At 62.7% G+C, this 18,289-nt stretch overlaps 1 protein-coding gene across 4 annotated transcripts in view; it reads left to right on the forward strand.

Moving 5' to 3' along the window:
* NFIC (nuclear factor I C) overlaps window positions 1–18,289 on the forward strand; it is a 39,028-nt gene that overhangs the window by 1,162 nt on the left and 19,577 nt on the right. For 3 of the 4 annotated variants that reach the window (XM_050986167.1, XM_050986169.1, XM_050986170.1), the window contains exons 1-2: window positions 1,121–1,324; window positions 17,523–18,054. In XM_050986167.1, the coding sequence (XP_050842124.1) occupies window positions 1,295–1,324; window positions 17,523–18,054 (562 nt within the window). In that variant the 5' untranslated portion in view covers window positions 1,121–1,294. Of the gene's footprint in view, window positions 1–1,120; window positions 1,325–17,522; window positions 18,055–18,289 lie in introns of those variants that run through there. The other variant, XM_050986168.1, reaches the window with a different exon arrangement.

Here is an 18,289-nt window from a genome sequence, read left to right on the forward strand (position 1 = left end):
GGACGGGCGACTCCCGGTGCGGGAAGGGAGTGGGGCGCGGTCCCCCCGGGCCGGGAGGTGCCCGGGGATCCCCTTTGTGTTCCGCCCGTGGCGCTCCCCGCGTGCTCTCTAATTAGCGTCATTAGCACCCGCGATCGGCCGGGGCCGGGGGGTTGCGGAGCGAGAACTTGCGGTTTGGAGTTTGCCAGGCGCTTTTTTCACCTCCCGCTCTCTTTCTGCGGGGGGGTGGTGGGGGGCGCGGGGCTGCCCCTGGCGCTTTCTTCCCCTGTGACTCCGTGATGCTGCCGGTGGTTAAATAACGCGGGGGGGGGAATAAGCGTCTCCGCGGGATGAGCGGGATGCGGCGGGGGCAGCGCGGGGCGGGCCCCCCGCACCTTGGCTGGGTGCGGGGAGTAACACTACTACCATCCCCCCCGCGCCGGGGCCGCTGCTCAGAAGTTGCACATGAATCTGCAGGGTTTTTTCTCTCCCATCGCCGGATTGGCTCCGTTTAGTTAAAAAAAAATTAAAAAAAAAAAAAAATAAAACCCCCAAAACAAGCAAAGCCGGGCGCGCTTCGCGCTGGCCGCGCCGGACCGAGGGGGGGATTCGCCGTCCGCGGGGGCCCCGTCCCTCCCCCGCCCCCCCTGCCCCGCAGCGCCTTGGCCCTGCGAGCCAAAGGGGGTTCCTACATCTTTAAATGGGATGTAATATTTTGGGATGGGCTTTTTTCATAACGTCACTTCATTCCTCGCTCTTTTTTTTTTTTTTTTTTGTCTTTTTTTTTTTTTTTTTTCATTTTCTCATTCTTTCTTTCCTCTCTCTCTCCGCTGCCTGGGTCTCGGATGGAGCCGCTTCCCTTCTAACTTCCCCGCCGCCCGTGCCTGCAGGCTGGGTGCGGACCCCCGACCCCCTCCCCGGGGCGAGGATGAATCTCCTGCCTCTTTAAACCGCCCCCCCAAAACCCCAAACAAACAACAACAACAAAAAAGCGGGTTTTTTTTTTCCAAGTGTGGGGGGATTTTACTTTTTATTTTAAATTTTTTAAAGGTTGGTTTGTTTTGGTGTTTTTTTTTTTTTTTTAATTTTTTTGGCGGGGGGGTGGAAGTTGGAATCTTTTTATTTCCTCCTCGGCCCCCCCTCCCGCGGGGCCGCCCCCCCGTGCCCGGCTGCCCCCCCCCGGGCCCCGCAGAGCCGCTCCGGAGGAGAGAGAGAGAAAAAACGCCCGGACTGCTCCAGCCTCCGAAATGACTCAGTAACTTTTACGCCTCGAGTCTCAGCCCTGCAATTAGGCACTTTCCCAGCACGGCTCGGGATGTATTCGTCTCCTCTCTGCCTGACCCAGGTAACCGGGACCCCCCCCCCGCGTCCCCCTCCCCGTAATTTGCTCCTTTCGCCGCAACAGACTTTAGCACTTGCAATACAAAAAAAAAAAAAAAAAAAAAAAAAAGAAAAAAAAAAAAAAAAAAAAAAAAAAAAAAAAAAAACCAAGAAAATGCAACACCTCCCTCCCTAAAAATAATCATAACAGAGAAAGGCGGCTTGGGGCCGTGCAGGGCTGCTCAGAGGAGCCGCGTTCCCCTCCTGTCCCCCTCCCTCGCCTTTTGCAGGGTTTTTTTTATGGTGTTTCTGGTGCTTTTTGGGTTTTTCAGCCTTCACTTTCACTTGGGGCGTGGGGGGGGTTGGAAGATTGCGTTGTGGTTTGGGTTTTATTTTTTGGTCGCTGCGCCCAGAGGTGGGTGGTGCGGGGAAGCCGCCGGCTCTGGGGGTGAGGGGGGGTTCCGTGGGGTGCGGGGGGTCCCCGGTAGGCTCGGGGAGCCCGGGGGGGTCGGCGCTGCAGGCTCGGGCTCGGCCGTGCCGCCTCTTGCGTAGCGTGAAACTTTTTCCTTCCCTCCCCCCAGTCTGGCTGCACATGGTGGGGTGCAAGGGGTGGGGGGGGCACGGGCATTTTGTCAGAACCCTCCGACTTTGGGACAATGCGCGCCCGGCCGTGCCACACTGCGCCAGTGGGCGAGAGGGCGGGGGGCCGTGCACGGCAGGATGTGGGGGCACCCCCGCGGTGTGCCAGGCGAGGGGCGATGCCAGCCCCCGTCAGGGTGTCGGGGTGACGAGGGGCAGCCCCCAGCCGTGCGTGGGGACACTGATGTCACCCCAGGCCACGCCGTGGTCCGGCGGCACGCGGCAGGGCGGCTGTGCTGGGCCCGCGGTGCAGGCGAGCGGGGCGTCCCTGCAATCCCCCAAGAGCGGGGATGGCCGCGGGGGGGACACCCAGGAACCCCCCCCTGCCCACAGCACGACCACTGCGGCTCTGCCTTTGCATTGTGCTTATTGATCGCTGATATTTATTTAATTATTGAGCAGGCAGCTTTCTCTGCCTCGTAACCTGTTCCCTGCTGGCCGCCGCTGCCCGCTCCCGGCCCGGCCTCGTGCTGCGCCCCCCGGTCTCTGCTCTGGGGTGGGGGGGGAGAGGAGGGGGGCCTGCTGCAGGACCCCCTGCCCCTGCCAGCCCCCCTCCCTCGGCACGGGGCTGCGGGGCTGCCTCTGCCTCGGGGCTCGGGCTGCGCTGTCCACGGGGGTCCGTGGGGGTCCGTGGGGTCCCCTCGTGGCCCGCTGAGGTGCGGGGGCAGCGCGGGGTCCGGCCCCGGGCGCAGCGTGAGGCTGGTGCGGACACGGCCAGGGTGGGCAGTGCCAGGGCTGCTCAGATGACCCTGAGGTGGTGCTCCCTGTTGTGTGGTTGACTTGGCAAGGGTCACACCTCAATCTGGCTTATTTACTTCTCTTTCTTCCTTTTTCTTGTCTTCTTTTTTTCTTTTTAGTTTTTTTTCTTTATTTTTCTCTTTCTATTTTATATTTTTACTTTTTTTTTTTTACCTTCTACTTTTTCTTTTTAAATTTTCCCTTGCTCTTTTTCTTTCTTGCTTGCTTCCTTGCTTGCTTTTATCTCTTTTCTTTTCTTTTTTTTTTTTTTTTCCATTTTTTCCTTTCTATTTTCGCCTTTCCCTGCCATCCCGCCTTTCCCACCCTGACTCCATCCCTCCCAGGGGTCCCACCACCTCCCAAACCTCTGAGTCTCCAGCTGGTGCTGGGTTGGCAGCGCCTGTCGTTGCCAGCTCACAGTGCTCGTGTGGTGTGGGAAGCCGTGCCGTGCGGTCGCTGGCCTGGCCGGGGCTGGCAGGAGCCTTTCTCCTCACAAACCCGCGCTATTCCCAGCTCTGCTCCTGGCCGACAGAGGGGAGCTGGTTTTTCCTCCATGGATCCTCTGCCCCACTGCCCGGGCACGGGAAAGGCTCTGGTGCCCTCCCCCTCAGCCCGACACAGGCTCATCTCCGATCGAGCCCGGCTCGGGTGGGACCAGCCCTCGTCCCCATCTCCAGCCCAGCCGTTCCCGTTCCCATCCCACCCGCGCGGCGGGCAGGCTCGCCCGGGCTCGGGAGCTGCGGATGGTGATGTGGATACATTGGAACGTGCGCGGGAGCCGCCCTGCCTTGGCCTTTGCGCATCTCCCCACCAGCAGCACCGCCAGCCCCTGGAGCCCGGCACGGCCCTGGCACCGCGGGACCCCGCAGGCGGGCAGGCGCCCTTCCCGGCCGGAACGAGCCCGAGCAGGGGAGCCCAGCAGCACCAGAATAGCCCTGGCAAAGGGCTGATAGCGCAGGACACGCTCCTGGCCACGGCCTCGGCCGTATCTCCCGTCAGGCTAGAGGGTGGCTCTGTGCCCTCCCAGCTCTGTGTCCCTGCTTGGGGACTTCCTCCCGCTTCCGCAGCTCACCTCTGTCCCCCCTCGGGGCCAGGCCGGGAAGCCAAGAGGGAGCTGCCGAGATTAGCAGGGAAGCAGCACCGGAACCACCGCCACGCACGAGGCCTCACCCTGCCCACGGGGAAGCGGGGCGGGGGCCGGGGGGTGTCCAGCTGCCCAGGCTCCAAAATAACCCTGGAGCTGAGCACCTGCCAGGGACCTGCACATGTGTCCCCTGGGAGCTGCTCCCGGGAAGCCGAAGGGATTTCCAAAGTGGTAACAGTTATCCTTGGCTCCTGGATCCTCAGTAGAGGATATTTGGGATACTTCTTGTGGGGGAATATTGCAGATTTGATGACTGGTGATGCTCCTACACCTCTGGCTTGTGCCTGGTACCTGGCAGTGCCCCCAGCTCCCCACCCTGGTTTCTGCAGGATGGGAATGGAGTGAGAGGGACGCCATCCTCCAAAGCTACCACAGTGTCGGAAGCCGGGCATCACAGCAGGGTCTGGTCAGAGACCCTCTTCCCTCTGCCAGGCTCCATGCCAGGGATGCAGAGCTAATTCTGGGATGGCAGAGGTGATGCACCCACACTGCCTGACCAAGAGCCAGTGGCCAGGCACGGACCCCCGTGTGTGCCACAATCAGTGGCTCGGGATCCGAGGGGTGTCAGGGAGTGCCTGGCTAAGCTGGCCTGGCACAAACCTTGGTACCAGCGAACGGGCACAACTCCGGGCCTGGGGGGTGGAGCTGGGCTGCCAGAAGCATTGAAGCCACGTGGCACCATCACAGCCGCATCTCCAGGCATCCGAGGGGATCCCACCTCTCCTCGGCCACGGCTGGGCTCCACACATCCCTAGGCTGCCACCACTGCTGCAGGCATGTGGCTGGAGCGGGGAGCTGCCTGCTGGGCATATCCCGTGGGGCATCCTTTGGCAAGCCCCCTTCCCAAAAGCGCCGGGGCTTTTCAGCACCGGTGCTCACCCCCTCCACCAGTAGCTCCGGAGAACTGGTTTCCAGCCGGGAGCTCAGATCGGCTGCCAAAGGATGGGAGCAGCAAGCCGGGCATGGCGGGGGAAGAGAGGGAAGGTTGCAACACACTTTCAATTCTCCCATCTGCTGAGTATTGTTTGGGAAAAACAATGAGGCTGTTCTTTAAATGCAACCTTCGGGAGATCCTCGCTTTCCCCGCGGCGCCCGCCGTGCCCGCCTGCCCTGGCGAGCCCTGCCCCGCTGCTCCTGCCCGATCCCATCTTGAATCCTCACCCGGGAAAAACAGATCGTCTTTTCAGGGAGGTTTCTGATGCTGGGTCGGAGGGCCAGAATGGGCATAGGGGGAGGGACGGGATAAAGCCATCTGCATGAGGGGCTGCTGGCTGGCGCTCACGCTGTGCCACTCTCCCCCTCATCACCTTGAATTTGTCTGGGGCCTCGTGCAGTAAATCAGCCGCCCTTTTTCCAGGTACCTGCCGTTTTCTCCCTTCCCTGGGCAGCTTTGCCCTGCCCACGGTTCCCTCCCTGACTGTGGTTCAGGTCCCTCATGCCCACAGTTCCCTCTGTTCCGGGGCAGGGAGCGATCCCAGCGCGTGCCCAGCGCTGCGGGTGTGCGCACGCCTTTGCAGACTGCTGAACAAAGCCCAGCTGCCAGAGCCCAGAGCCCTGCCCGGAGCTCTTGGAGCAATTGGGAATAGCTCCCTTTTCTATTCCCCTGAGCCTGGCAGGGCTGAGCATGGATGCTAGGAGCCATACCCTGATCCTGTTTGGACCCGGAGGTGTTCCCCTTGCAGAGGTGGCTGTGGCGTGGACGGTGTGGCCAAGGCAGTGCTGGCGTGGCAAGGCTCGCTGGGCAGAGGAACCATGGCAAGGGCTGGCCCAGCTAGCCCTTATCAGGGCACAGCAAAGAGAGAGAAAGGCGGCTCCCCAAGGAGCCCTGGGCAGCCCTGGAATGGGAGCTCAAGGGCCTGGGGCAGAGCTGCCACGGTGGCACCAAGGGATCTGTTCTGACCCCAGGCTGTGCACAAGGGCCTGAGTAGGGATTTGGTACTCATGGGGAAAGGGAGGGTCAGTGTGTCCTGTCTTTGGAGGTGGTGGAGGCAGGTCCCTGCCAGGCAGAGCTCTCTGGGAATGGCCCGAGGGACAGCTTGCCCTGTCTGCTCACCCACCTTCCTTGCCCAATGGTGCCTGTGCTAGCCATCTCTGTGCCTGGCCTCTGGACATGCCCAAGGGGTGTCCGTTTTCCTCCCATCACTGCCATTGTGCCTGCACCTGTTCTAGCCACAAGCCAAGCCCTTGGTGGCAGGATGGGGATGGGGACGGTGGTGGGGAGCATCCCCAGAGTCCCTCACTGGAGGGGAAGAAGGAGAGTTTTTGGGGAGGTAAAATCCCCCCCTGTGAAGCTGGCATACTGCCTGCCACCCCCAGCCATGTTGTGGCTCCTCGGCGCAGAGATGGCAGTGCCAGCACAGAGCATCTCCCAGGGGGCTGGCTGCCCATGGGAGGGGGCTGGGGGGGGCTGCTGTCCCCAGCAGTCCTTGCACCCAAGCTGGGCATTGCAGGCAGGGCCCTGGGGTGGTGGGGATGTGCTCCTTAGGGACCCATGAGGAGAGGATTTCTCCCACAGTACCTTGGGGTGTGCCGGGCAGGTCGAGGCAGGGTGGCGAAGGCGATGGGAGCAGCCAGGGCATCAGTGGGTGCCAAGCCCTGCCAGAATCATGTGGCATCACTGGTGACGTCCACACGGCATGGCTGAGGGCTGCTGGTGGGGCTAAGTCTGAGCGGGGCAAAGCTTCGTGGCAGGTCAGGTGCACCCCGTGCCAAATCCTCGTGGATTTTCGGTACTAAGATACTTTTTTTGGGATGCAAAAAATTGGTGCAGGCAAAAGCCTGAGCTCAGCCTCCCTCCCTACCCTGGCAGCCAGACACTCTGAGTTCTCTCCCTCGAGATGGGGTATGCAGACCCCTGGGATGTGCCAGCTGAGGGAGGGGATGCACAGGGTACCCCCGGGCATCCCGGGGCTTGGCTCGCACCCGGGCAGGCGGCTGAGCTCGCAGTCCGTCATGTCGGCCCTGGGCAGGCATCCCCCGCGGCCGGGCGCTCTGTGCCAGCTTGGCCGGGACCCAGCGCCCTGCGCCAGCCGCCAAGACCCGGAGCTTCCCAAGTCCTGGAGAGGAGCTGGGAAAGGATCCCGTGGCTCAGGTGTGGCAGCGCTCATGCGCTGGGGGACCTGGGGCCAGCCACTGCCAAGGATTGATTTCTCGGTTAACTCACCACTGCTCTAAAAGCGCATTAATCCTCCTTCCCCGGCCGGCATCCAGCGCTGGGCAGTGTTTTGGGCGAAATCCCCAGGTCTGGGCTTTGGGCTGCCTGCCGTGGACATTGCCCTCCTCACCACCACCACCACTCCAGCAACACTGCCTGGCACGGGAACACCGGGATCCGGCCCTCCTGCTGACCCCTCTTCTGTGGAAGCTTATTCAAGTCCATAGCTGGGTGGATTTTTTTTAAACTGGGGGTTTTATTTTGTTTTTTAAGAAAGTTTTTGCTCTCCTTGCAAAGGGCCCCTGCATTCCCTTCATGGGGAAATGGTATTTGACCGGCTGTTGTCCAAAAAAACCCCCAACATGTTTCTGATCACGAAAAACCAAGAAATATTTTTGCTTTCAAAGGAAAGGAAAAAAAAAAAAGCCCATGAGAGAGAAATGTTGATTTTCCACCCAGACATTTCCCCTTTCCTCAAACCAGCCCTGAAAAAGAGAGGCACCACTGCTCCTCCACACCCCAGGATGTCATTCTTGGGGTACAGTCCCACGGTGGATGTCTCCCAGGATTCATCTGGGTGCTGGCGAGTGGTGGCAACGCCAAGTGTATGCCCCCCTCTCCGCTCAGACCCCCTTTTCCAGGTGCTCCCACATTGCACAAGCACGTGGGGCTGCCGGGAGGACGTCGAGCGCCGGTGACCTGCTGGCTGTCCCCAGGGAGCCACCCATCACTGTGTGCTGCAGAGCCGCCGCCGCCAGCCCGCCTCGCCCCGCTGCCACAGGCGACGAGGCCGTTTGGTCCCACGGTTGCCTGGCGGGAGCTGTGATGTGCTGGATCCTGCACCCCCTCCAGCCGTCCCTGGCTGCTGCCCAGCGATTTGGGAAAGCGAGACGGCGCAGGCTGAAATGTGACCCCCGCCACGCTGCGCCGCAAAATCTCCTTTAGTAACCTGTGCGCCAGGACAGCGAGAGCGCGGCGTGAATACCAATGAGGGGAAAAGTGCCGAGTAAAGAGTTTTTGATGGAAATGGCATCGCATGAGAAAGAGAGCGGGAGCGAGCGGGCGGGTGCGCGCCCGGAGCCTGCGCTGGGCGCGGGCACAGCGGGGCGCACACGTGTGCGCACCTGCGGCCGCGAGGTTGGAGGCTGAGCGTGGCAGGGTGCCAGGGTCGTGCCACCCCGGCGAGCCCGAGGGAGATGGCAGTGGGGGTGATGAGCGGAGGGGGCTGCGAAGCAGCAGCTGAGGGGACACGTGGCAAAGGGTTGCCGCGGGCAGCGTGTCCGCAGGGTCCTGGGCATTTCCGTGGCGCATCGCGGCCCCGGCCGCAGGGAAGGGCTCCCGTCCCCCTGCGTAGTGCGCTGCTGATCAAAGGCGCAGGCAGGGAGGGAGCGGGCCTGTGTGAGCAGCGCCCTGGCCGCGCGCCACCCCACCTTCCCGCTCCGCTCCCCCGGGAGTTTGTTAAACAAATTTCTCTAATTGCACAAGCCAAGGAGTTTGTTGGAGAAAAAAGCTGGGGAAATTCCCCTCCTCTGGGCCACCCCTTTCCTGCTTCCCCCGGGGCAGCCGGCGCAGAGTAAGCAGGTCCTCCCCACGACCCCCGGCTCTGCGGGAGGCTGTGACCCCGACGCCTGCGGGGCGCAGCTGCGGGGTGTCCTCATGTCACCCCTGCCTACGCAAGGACGTCCCCTGGTCGACCTCTTCGCAGCCGGGTCACACACATTCCCTCCCGTCCAGCCCCCGGGGTCAGAGCCTGTCACCTAACGCGGTGACACCCAGCACCGCCGTCTGCCCTTCCCGGCTGGCGTTCTCCATCGCTTGGCTGGGCACCCCTGGAAACGGCCTTTGTGAGCCTCCCGTGGGCAGCCCCTGACATCGAATCCCGCCGGATTAGCGAATGTACGGGATAAAAGCCTCGGCTTGGCGGCAGTTCTGTGCCGGGTGGGGGCTGAGGCGGTGGCCCTGCCAAGAAGGGACGATGCGCGGCCGGGTCCTGCCCCGGTTCCCGCTGAGGTCATAGCTATAGATAGCCCGGGAGGGCGCAGCGCCGAGGGCAGGATCCTGGCGCCCTTGCCAGCTGCACCGAGAGCCCTGTGGACATCCGCTGCCTGGGAGGAGACGCTGCCAGGGCGCTGGGGGTTGCTGATGGACGGGTTGGCTGGGACAGCCACTGGCCATCGCCAGGTGACAATCTGGTGCTACAGGGTGTGACCCTACACCTGCAGCGATGCTCAGACCCAGCCGCTCTCCATCCTCCGTGGTGTCTGGGGTCCTGCAGCCTCCGCTGACGCTGTGACCTGGGGTGCCTTTTTCTGTTGCTTCCCACCATGTTTCTTTCTTTCTGTGCTCCCAGGCAAATGCCAGGCTGGGGCACCCCCACTCCCAGGGTACACCCATGGGTGCAAAGCTGCTGGGTCTGGAGTGCAGGGCCAGGGTTTGCCCCCTCCAGCTGCCCAGTCTGGGTGCAGCTCAGCTCCCCACAGAGCCAGGCAGATGTGTGCCCAGGGTGCCCCTGCCAACCCCATGGGGCTCTGGAGCGCCGGGGTGGCTGGGAAAGGCGTTGTTGATGAGGGCACTAAAAATAGAGTGGGCCTGGGATCTTAATGGGACTTTGTGGGAAACCTGGAAACATTTTCTCATCCCCATAAATGAGTCCAGATGCATTAACGATGACTGCATCGCATCCTGAGGTACCGCCGGAGGGAACCGGGACGCGCTCACCAGCTCCCTCGCCTTGCGGTGGGGAATTGGTTGGAGAGAGGAGTGACCAGCGGCAGCTGGGGCCGAGCCACAACTGCTGTGTCCCGTGTGGGGACGGGGATGGGAGCTCACCCAGCATGCCGTTGGTGAGGACCTCAGGCCCCATCCCAGACTCTGTGTTGCCGGTGCCCGTGGGCACTCACAGCTCTTCTGGCAGGCAGCATGCCAATGTGCTCGGGTTGGTGGTGGCAGCACGGTCCTGGAGCTCTCTGGAGCCCCGAGGCCCTGAGGAGGCCAGCAAGGGGAGGGTGAGGTGATGCAGGAGGGCTCCCAGTCCCAGGGCCAGTGGTGCTGGTACCCCAGTGCACCCTGTGGTGGCACGGAGCCAGTGGGATCTGGCCTGTCCGGGGGTTTTTCCTGTTCCATCGTGGAATTGTGACAGGGGGATTGGCTCCCAAAGCGCCAACCCCACGGCAGGACCTTGGACTCCCCTAGAGGATGGCTCGGGGCCAGCCTGGGCAAGTAGCCCAGGGCGGGTGGCTGTTGGAGCCCACGTCACGAGGCAGGTTGGCACGGCCGTCTCCGCGGTATGGCAGTGTCACTTAGCGGTTACAGCAGCACCCGGGAGGCAAGGGCAGTCCCGCCCCGCGCCTCAGTTTACATCCAGGTGGGGAACGGCACCCGGCACTGGAGGAGGGCACTCGCCCCCTACCCAGCCCGGGCTGCTGACCCATCACGGGGGGAGTAAGGGGACCGGCCACAGCTACCGGCCTCCGCGCCGGGCACCGCCGAGCCCAGCGTCCCGAACAGAGTCCCTTTGTGCAGGTCAGCCCCCACCCACTTCTCTCACTTGGGAGGCGTCCAAAACCCTCCCGAAATAGGACCCGGCCGGGCTCAGCCTTTGAATCTGCCCAGGAAGGCTCTGCTGAGCTGCCAAAAGCGGATGAACATTCCCCTTCCACTCCGTTGAACTAGTCCGATCCTTCAGTGCTCGGCGTGCAGGGTCTGGCCAGGCTCAGAGCTGACCCTCTGGGGACACGCTCAGCCCCTTTGATCTCCAGGCACCACGCCGTGCCTCAGTTTCTCCATCTCTCTGTGGAGGGTCCTGGCAGGTTGTCCCGAGCACCCAGGGAGCCGATGAGATGCTGGAGGAGGGGCTGAGCCTTTGGCACATCCACGGCATAGCAAAGGCGCTGGGGCCGTGGGGGGGGCCATGAACTCTTCACCTCCAGGGCGCCGGGGTGGCCGATCCTCCTGCGAGGTCGCCGGTGCCGCGGCAAAAGGCCGGGGCTATTTTTAACCACTGACTTGCTCCAGGAATTGGATTTGCAGCCGAGTGAGCCCCACAAACCCATCACAGCACTGCCCATCATGGGGTGCAGAGAAACCCCCAGCACCAACCCCCCCCAGCAGGCACCCCCAGGAGGGAGCTGGGGACACCTCTCTGCACCCCCCACACCTTTCATGGTGCACGATTAATCCCCTTCGGAAAGGCCAGGACGAAGCAGGCAGGGCTAAAAATATGTTGGGAGGGAAATAAAACCTCCTGCGTCAGGGGCTAAAGTCGGGCTCAGAGCCCTGGGCCTGGCATGGGGGGGCTGGAGGTGCCCCTTCCCCAGAGTGAACAGGGTGCTGCCAGCCCCAACACAGCCTCAGTTTCCCTCTGTGCTACTGGGAAAAAACTCCACCCCCAGGTCACATCTTAGCAGCTCTCAAGCTAAGACCCTGGGATCTTAGGTGGGGGGCAAAGCACTGGGTCTTGGACACTGCAGCCCCCCCCGTGTGCCAGAAGCAGGGATGGGGGGGGGGACGGACAGGCCACGCCCAGGGCCTCATGCTGATGCAGGGCAGGGCGGAGGAGCTAGCAGCTCCAGGACCCGTTGGCAAAGCTCTTTTTTTTTTCCAGTTTCATAAAACATTTCCCTTCCTTGGAGCCCCGGGGGGGATTTTGGCTGGGAAGCCACGTGGCTCTGATGCTGCTGGCCACGGGATGCTTCCTGGGACGAGGGGACATCTCCGTGGCCATAGTCTGGGTCCCCCAGTTCTGCTTCCAGACCTCTCCCAGACCTCAGCAGTCACTGTCGCATCCTGCCTCTTCTGTGGGCTGGCCTGGCAGGTGACATGCCTCAGTTTCCTGATTTTTGGAAAGGCAGCGCCTCACCCTGGGGGCAGGTGGGGTCACCCTGGGAAAGTGGCTGAGCCGTCGGCTCCCAAACCCCAAAGGGGACGCACAGAGACGGCACCTGAGGAAACTGAGGCATCTGGGAAGTCCAAGTAAATCTCTAGGAAGGCAGCGAGTGGCTTTGGGCTCTCACACTATCGAGCCTCTCTCAGCAGAACCCTCCTGGCCCCTCCACCACCCGTGTTGCTACCGGGTACATCCCTGGGGCATCCGTACCCCTCCCTGCACTCTGGGCACGCTGCTCTCCAGTTTGGGGTGCATTTAGGAAACCCAGGGACCAGCAATGCCAGTTGTTGCTGAGGTGGGGGTGCACGCAGGCAGACCAGAGGCGGTGCTGGGCACGGTGTCGAGGCACGTACCTTGCCGCCGGAGAAGCTCCCTCCGGCTCCATCCCACCTGGGCCACCCCCAGCTGCCGTCTGCGGGGCGGGCTGTGCTGGCTGGCGGGGGCCCAGGCAGCACTGGCACCGGAGCCCGGGGCTGCCAAGAGAGCTGCTTTTCTTCCTGATGTTTTCCAAAGCAACTGGCAGGTTCTCTGCCGCCGCGGCCTCCTGTGACCCGCAGCCTCGGAGCGCTCCCCGCACCCCCGCTCGCAGCCGCAGCACCTGCGAGGGCGAGCGCCGGCACCGCTCCCGCCCCGGCACGTAGGCGCGGGCAGGTGGGCACCGGCCCGGCCCCGGGGGCGGCGGGGACCTGCCTGCTCCGGGGGGGCTCACAGGACCAGGCGGGGGTTTTTGGGCAGTGCCAGGTGTGGTGACCCCAGGGCGGCTCAGTGAGGGGTGCGTGGTCACCGTGGTCCCGGGTGCGTGGTGAGCACCAGGGGCTGTACCAGCCCACCGCCCACTCCTGGGCTGATCCTGAGCAGGGCTGAGCATCGCGGCAGCAAATGAGGGCTGGGAGCCCCTCTCTGCCCCATTTCTGTTCACCCTTCCACCAGAACCCGTAGTGGGAACAGTCCCCCCACCCACAGCCCCCAGCCGTGTGTGGGTGTTGGCTGGGGGATGCTCTTGGCTCGGGGGGGAAAAAAACCACAAGATCTGGAGAGAGGAACTGCGAGGAGGCTGCACAGTGTCCTGCTTTCACCTCCACCTGTGCCGGTGGTGCCAGCCAGATGCCCTGGACGCCGAGGCTCTGTGCCCCGGCGTGGGCTGCAGGAGGGGTTTTGCAAGTGAGGGGCTGGGTCAGCCAGGAGCTAGGGGAAAACGTGGCTGTAACAGAGTGTTCTGCCCCACGGGCAGCTGTGTCGTGGGGCTGGGTGTGCACAGGCAAGGCCTGCACAGCTCGTACCTGCCCCGGGAGCCTCAGCTGCCCCCGTGCCCCCTCGCTGCTCCGCCCCAGCACTGCCACTCTCTCTCACGGGCCGGGGAAACGCGTTCCGATGCAGCGCAGGCTGGGACGCCCGGCCGCGCCACACCGGCGAGCAGCAAAAATTATGAATAAGCTCTTGTTAATAAATACTTTATGATGAATCCAAATAGATTTCCTCCTCTGGAGCAATTATTGCAAAATGGGCTCTAATAGGGTGCAGGGCGGCCCCGGGAAGGGCTGGGTGCCTTTCAGGGCCTAAGTGCCTCCTTCCATCCCCTCTAATGAGCATTTCCCAATCATTTGCATCTGTCTCAGCAACAGGTCTCATTACCAGGTTAAGTCATTACCCAGAGCCGCTTCGGCGAACAGTTATAAGCGGCTACCGGAGGCTCCGGTCCATACTAAGGGCATCTGTGGGCTCTGGTGAGGAGAAAGCAAGTTCCTGTTGTGCCCTTTTAGGGTACCAGGATTTTCAGGATTATCGGAACCTCTGTAGTCGCATCCCCCCCTGCCACCACGCCAAGGCTTCCCATGGGGGCACGGAGCCCGGCGCCCGACTTGCCAGCCCCTGCCCGGGCTCGTAGGGCCGCGGGGGCCTGGCAGGAGCGGCGGCCGTGGGAGCCGGCAGCGGCTCGGAGGTGTGCGGCTGCAGGAGGGGCGGCTGAGCATCCTTTCATGGAGTGAACCCTGTGTGATCCCTCCAGGGCTGCCACGAAGCGAGGCTGTCCCGCGTCGCGCCCTCCCCGCGGTACACGAATGGCATCCCGCTCCTCCCCGCAACCGAGGCCGTGCTGGTGGGAGAGCAAAACAAACTGCCGAGGTGTCTGACCCCTCCCGTCCCGCTCCTCCTCCTCCGCCCCTCACCCCAGCGCCTCCCCCGTGAAAACTGCTCGGGAATTTCCTGAGGAAACGTTGGTTTTTTTTTTCATTGGAAAATTCAGGCTGTTTCACTGAGCCCGACCTGTTTGGACAAGGCGCTGGAGCGGAGGATGCTCGGAGGGTGGCCAGCCCATGCCGCGGTGCCCGTGCCAGGTGCCGTGTCCCTGCGTGGCACGGAGCATCCCCCCTGTCCCCGGAGTGTCCCCTCGGTGCTGCCGAGCCGGCAGCAAAAGCACGGGGAGAGGCAGCGCCTCAGCTGTGCCCCTTCCCAATCCCTGGCGCTGCCAAACCCTGGGCTGCGGAGGAGTTAATCCTCCATGGCATGCCCAGCTCCACACAGAGTATCCCTCCTTCCTCTTTCCCCACTCCACCGCAAGACACAGCCGGACTTGACCTGTGCCTCAGTTTCCCCTCACAGCACCTAGCATGGAAAGCCAGCGCTCCAGCAGCCCCTGGAAAGGGGGTGCAGGGGGGCCCGGAGCGGGGCCGGCAGCACCCGGCGCAGGCGTGCTCCTGCCTGGGTTGCAGGGCTTTACAAGCCTGGGTTGGATGAAGCCCAAGCGCAGGCTCTGCTGCCAGATTCCCATCCGGAAATGCCCCGGGAGCAGCCTCGTCTGGGGTATTGCAGCACGTCTCTGCTTCCCAGCCCCGCAAAGGAAAAACAGCAGGAGAAACACTTAACCAATCTTTTGCCGGCGCTCGGGTTGCTGGGCTGGGGGAACCCGGTGGGAATCTGGGACTAGGACGGACAGACAGACACCGCATCCCTGCCCCTGCCTTCCCGAGTGAATCCGGTGTAAAGCCGGCTGGTGCCAGCCGGGACGGTGTGCCCGGCTGCGGGGCTCGCTGCCTGCACGGTTGGGGACAGTCCCCACATCCTTTAGCGTGTCCCCTGAGCCCCCGTAGCTGCCGTTCCCGTGGGGTTGTCCTGATGCCCCCCAGCCGCCCTCGCCTGCCCTGCTAAAGCCGCTTAACCGCGGCATCGCGGCGCGGGTTAAGCCGGGCGGGAGGGAAAGTTGGCGAGGGGCTGATTGGCTTTGGGTGCAGCTCCCGGCCTGCCGTAATCCCGGCCAAGGCGGGGGGGCTGCCGTGGCTCCGGGGGCACCGAGGGCTGCAGGGGCTTCTGCACCCAGCGGGTTTTTGGAGGGTCTCAGTTGTGGGTCCAAATGGGAACTGCGAATTCTCGGCACCGTGGCGGGGAAGGGAACAGAACCTGGGGTTTGCTGCTGCCGTGCCGAGGCAGAGCAGCCCCTGGCCCCCACAGCGAGCACAAGCAGCGCCCGAGGGTGTTGCCTCACCCAACCCAATCCGGATAACCTGGTTCCTGCCACGCTTCCCTGCGGTGGTGCCCGGGGTGGCATTCCCCAAGCGGGAGAGCAGGGATGGGGACAATGGCGCGGTGTCCCCCCAGCCCTGCGGCCAGCCCTGCCGCCGGCTGCCTGGGGAGGGTGGCGGGGCCGGGGGATGGCAGCAATTTGTCGGGCTCGTCTGAATAACCGGCCACCAAGGAAGATCAGCCGCCCACCGCCCCGGCCAAGTATTGTTTTTGGAACTCACTGCTGCTTTTTTCGGCTCCTGTCTTACTTTTCTTTGACCTTCTTCCCTGATTTAAGACACATGCCCAGCCCTTGCCCAGCTGCACTGAATTAGTGGCTGCTGCTGAGGAGGGAAGAAGGAACCAGACCCTGTGGTGGCCCTGGGAGCAGCCGGTGGGGACAGGTTCCCCAGGCAGAGTCTGGTCCTCCAGGCAAAGAGGGGTTCCTCTGGCAGGGTGAGTCCCCTGGGCAGGGACGGGTCCCCAGGGTTAGGATGGGTTTGCCTGCAGATTTGGTTTGCCTGCACATTGGGCTCCCCAGTGAGGCGACAGTCCCCTGTCCCTCACTGGGCATGTCAGGGACACCTGTTGGGCCACAGCTTTAAGTCCAGAGGTGGCAGGGTGTGTCCCACAAGGAAGGATCTGTGCGTTCAGGGATTTTTGGGGGGTTAGTGGGGCTGTGCTGGGGGTTGGGGCTGGCACTTGGGCTCAGGGACAGTGGGGTCTGCACTGGGGTGTCTGGGCCAGGCCACAGCAGGGTCTGTGTAGGGGTCACTGGTTCAGGGGACACCCAGGGACCCACGCTTGCTATTGTCGGGGTTTGTGCTGGGGGAGCAGATTTAGGGTTAATGGGATCTGTGCTGGACTTGGGAACAAGTGGGAGTTAGCAGGGTCTGTTTGGGGCCGATCCTTGTCGGAAGCCTGTTTCAGGGGACATTGTTCCCTCCAGGCAGGGTCACTCTGGGACACAGCTGCTTCAGCCAAGGAATGGCATCACTGGTCTGGGATGAGTGGGGCTAGATCTGGAGTGCTCACCCCATCCCACAGCCACAGCTCTGTCCTTTCCCAGCTCCTGCCCATGGCCACCTCCTCACCTCAGAGCAGCACTTGCCCTTGGCATCCTCCCCAGGCATGACCCTGTGGCATGGCAGTGGCAGTGGCAGTTGTCACCAGCCATTCCCCTCTTAACCCTGGCAGGAATCCAGCTGAGCTCCTTCCTTCTCCTCCCCACAGTCATGAGGGACCCCAAGGGCCTTGGGGACCAGCACGGTGCTGCCCTGGCTACACACAGGGATGTTCAACCCTCTGCCTGCTGCTTTCCAAGCTGGGCTGCTCCTCACCAGGAAGGCTCCCAAAACCTTTCCACCCATGGTGGAGTTGTGGGCCCCAAGCCAGGAAGTACTGATTTTCCAAATTGGAAAAAAAGTGGGATGCGGGAAGGAGGGGCCAGGGATGGGGATGCATTTTCCTTGTTTTCTTTTTGGGGCTGGACTCTTCCAGCAGCGCTCACCAAATGGAAAAAGGCAGTCAGAGCACGTCTTGTGTGCCAGGCCAGGTGCCAGCCGCTGGGCTGGCTGCAACTGGGGCAAACTGGGGGAGTTTCTCACTGGTCCAGAGGGAGTGGAGAGGTCCAAGGCACCCACAGCTTGAGTGGGAGCACCTGGCATGCTGCAGGCATGGGGGACCCGGCACTGGGCTGTTGCAGTCTGGCAGCGCCTGACGCCCGCACAGCGGCTCCGATGGACACAGTGTCAGCTGGGATTTCAGGTGGGATTTCTGCACCTGGTGGGAGCAGATCCTGCTGTGCAGATCCTGCAAAGGGGAAAGGGTCTGGGTGCTGCTGAGGTGGCCAACCTTGTGCCTGTCCCCTCGTGGCACTGGCTCCTGTATTGCCCAGCCACTCCCTGCTGGGCAGGTTGTTGGCCAGGGAAAATTGCAGCCAGTGGGATTTATGGAGGTCTGCTGGAATGGGGATAACCTCGCTGGGTGGTGAGAGGATCCCCAACCCTGGTGGGCATGTGCCTCTGCCACAGCTTTTTCTTCTGGTTGCACTGGAATGCAGCCCAGTGGGAATGAGCCTGGCAGGTCCCCAGGGCTCCACAGCCACCTCGGGAGGGAGCTTGGAGGGACTCGGCCAGGAGTGACCTCCTGTCCCTTTACTCCCACAGGATGAGTTCCACCCCTTCATCGAGGCACTGCTCCCCCACGTCAGGGCCTTTGCCTACACCTGGTTCAACCTGCAGGCCCGCAAGCGCAAGTACTTCAAGAAGCATGAGAAGAGGATGACGAAGGATGAGGAGAGGGCAGTGAAGGACGAGCTGCTGAGCGAGAAGCCGGAGGTGAAGCAGAAATGGGCCTCACGCCTCCTGGCCAAGCTGCGCAAGGACATCCGGCCCGAGTGCCGCGAGGACTTCGTGCTCTCCATCACAGGCAAGAAGCCCTCGTGCTGCGTCCTCTCCAACCCCGACCAGAAAGGCAAGATGCGCCGCATCGACTGCCTGCGGCAGGCGGACAAGGTGTGGCGCCTGGACCTGGTGATGGTCATCCTCTTCAAAGGGATCCCGCTGGAGAGCACGGACGGCGAGCGCCTGGTCAAGTCGGGCCAATGCACCAACCCCATCCTCTGCGTCCAGCCCCACCACATCAGCGTCTCGGTCAAGGAGCTCGACCTCTACCTGGCCTACTTCGTCCGTGAGAGAGGTGGGTGCTTGTCTGCCTGCAGGGCAGAGCCTGGCTGTGCCCTGCCACAGCCAGCTCCGGGGGATTTGCTTTAGCTTTCCTTCCCCATCTGTCCCATCTCCATCTCCAGCTGGGGACACTGCTCCCAAACACCTTTCCCATTGCAGACCTTGCAGTGCTTCCCTCTCCAAACTGCTTCTGGGTGTGTGCCCCCCACCCTAGCTCCTCTTCCCCAGCCAGGACTGGTCCCAGCTGC

Source organism: Serinus canaria, chromosome 28, assembly GCF_022539315.1.
Source record: "Serinus canaria isolate serCan28SL12 chromosome 28, serCan2020, whole genome shotgun sequence".
Lineage (NCBI taxonomy): Eukaryota > Metazoa > Chordata > Aves > Passeriformes > Fringillidae > Serinus > Serinus canaria.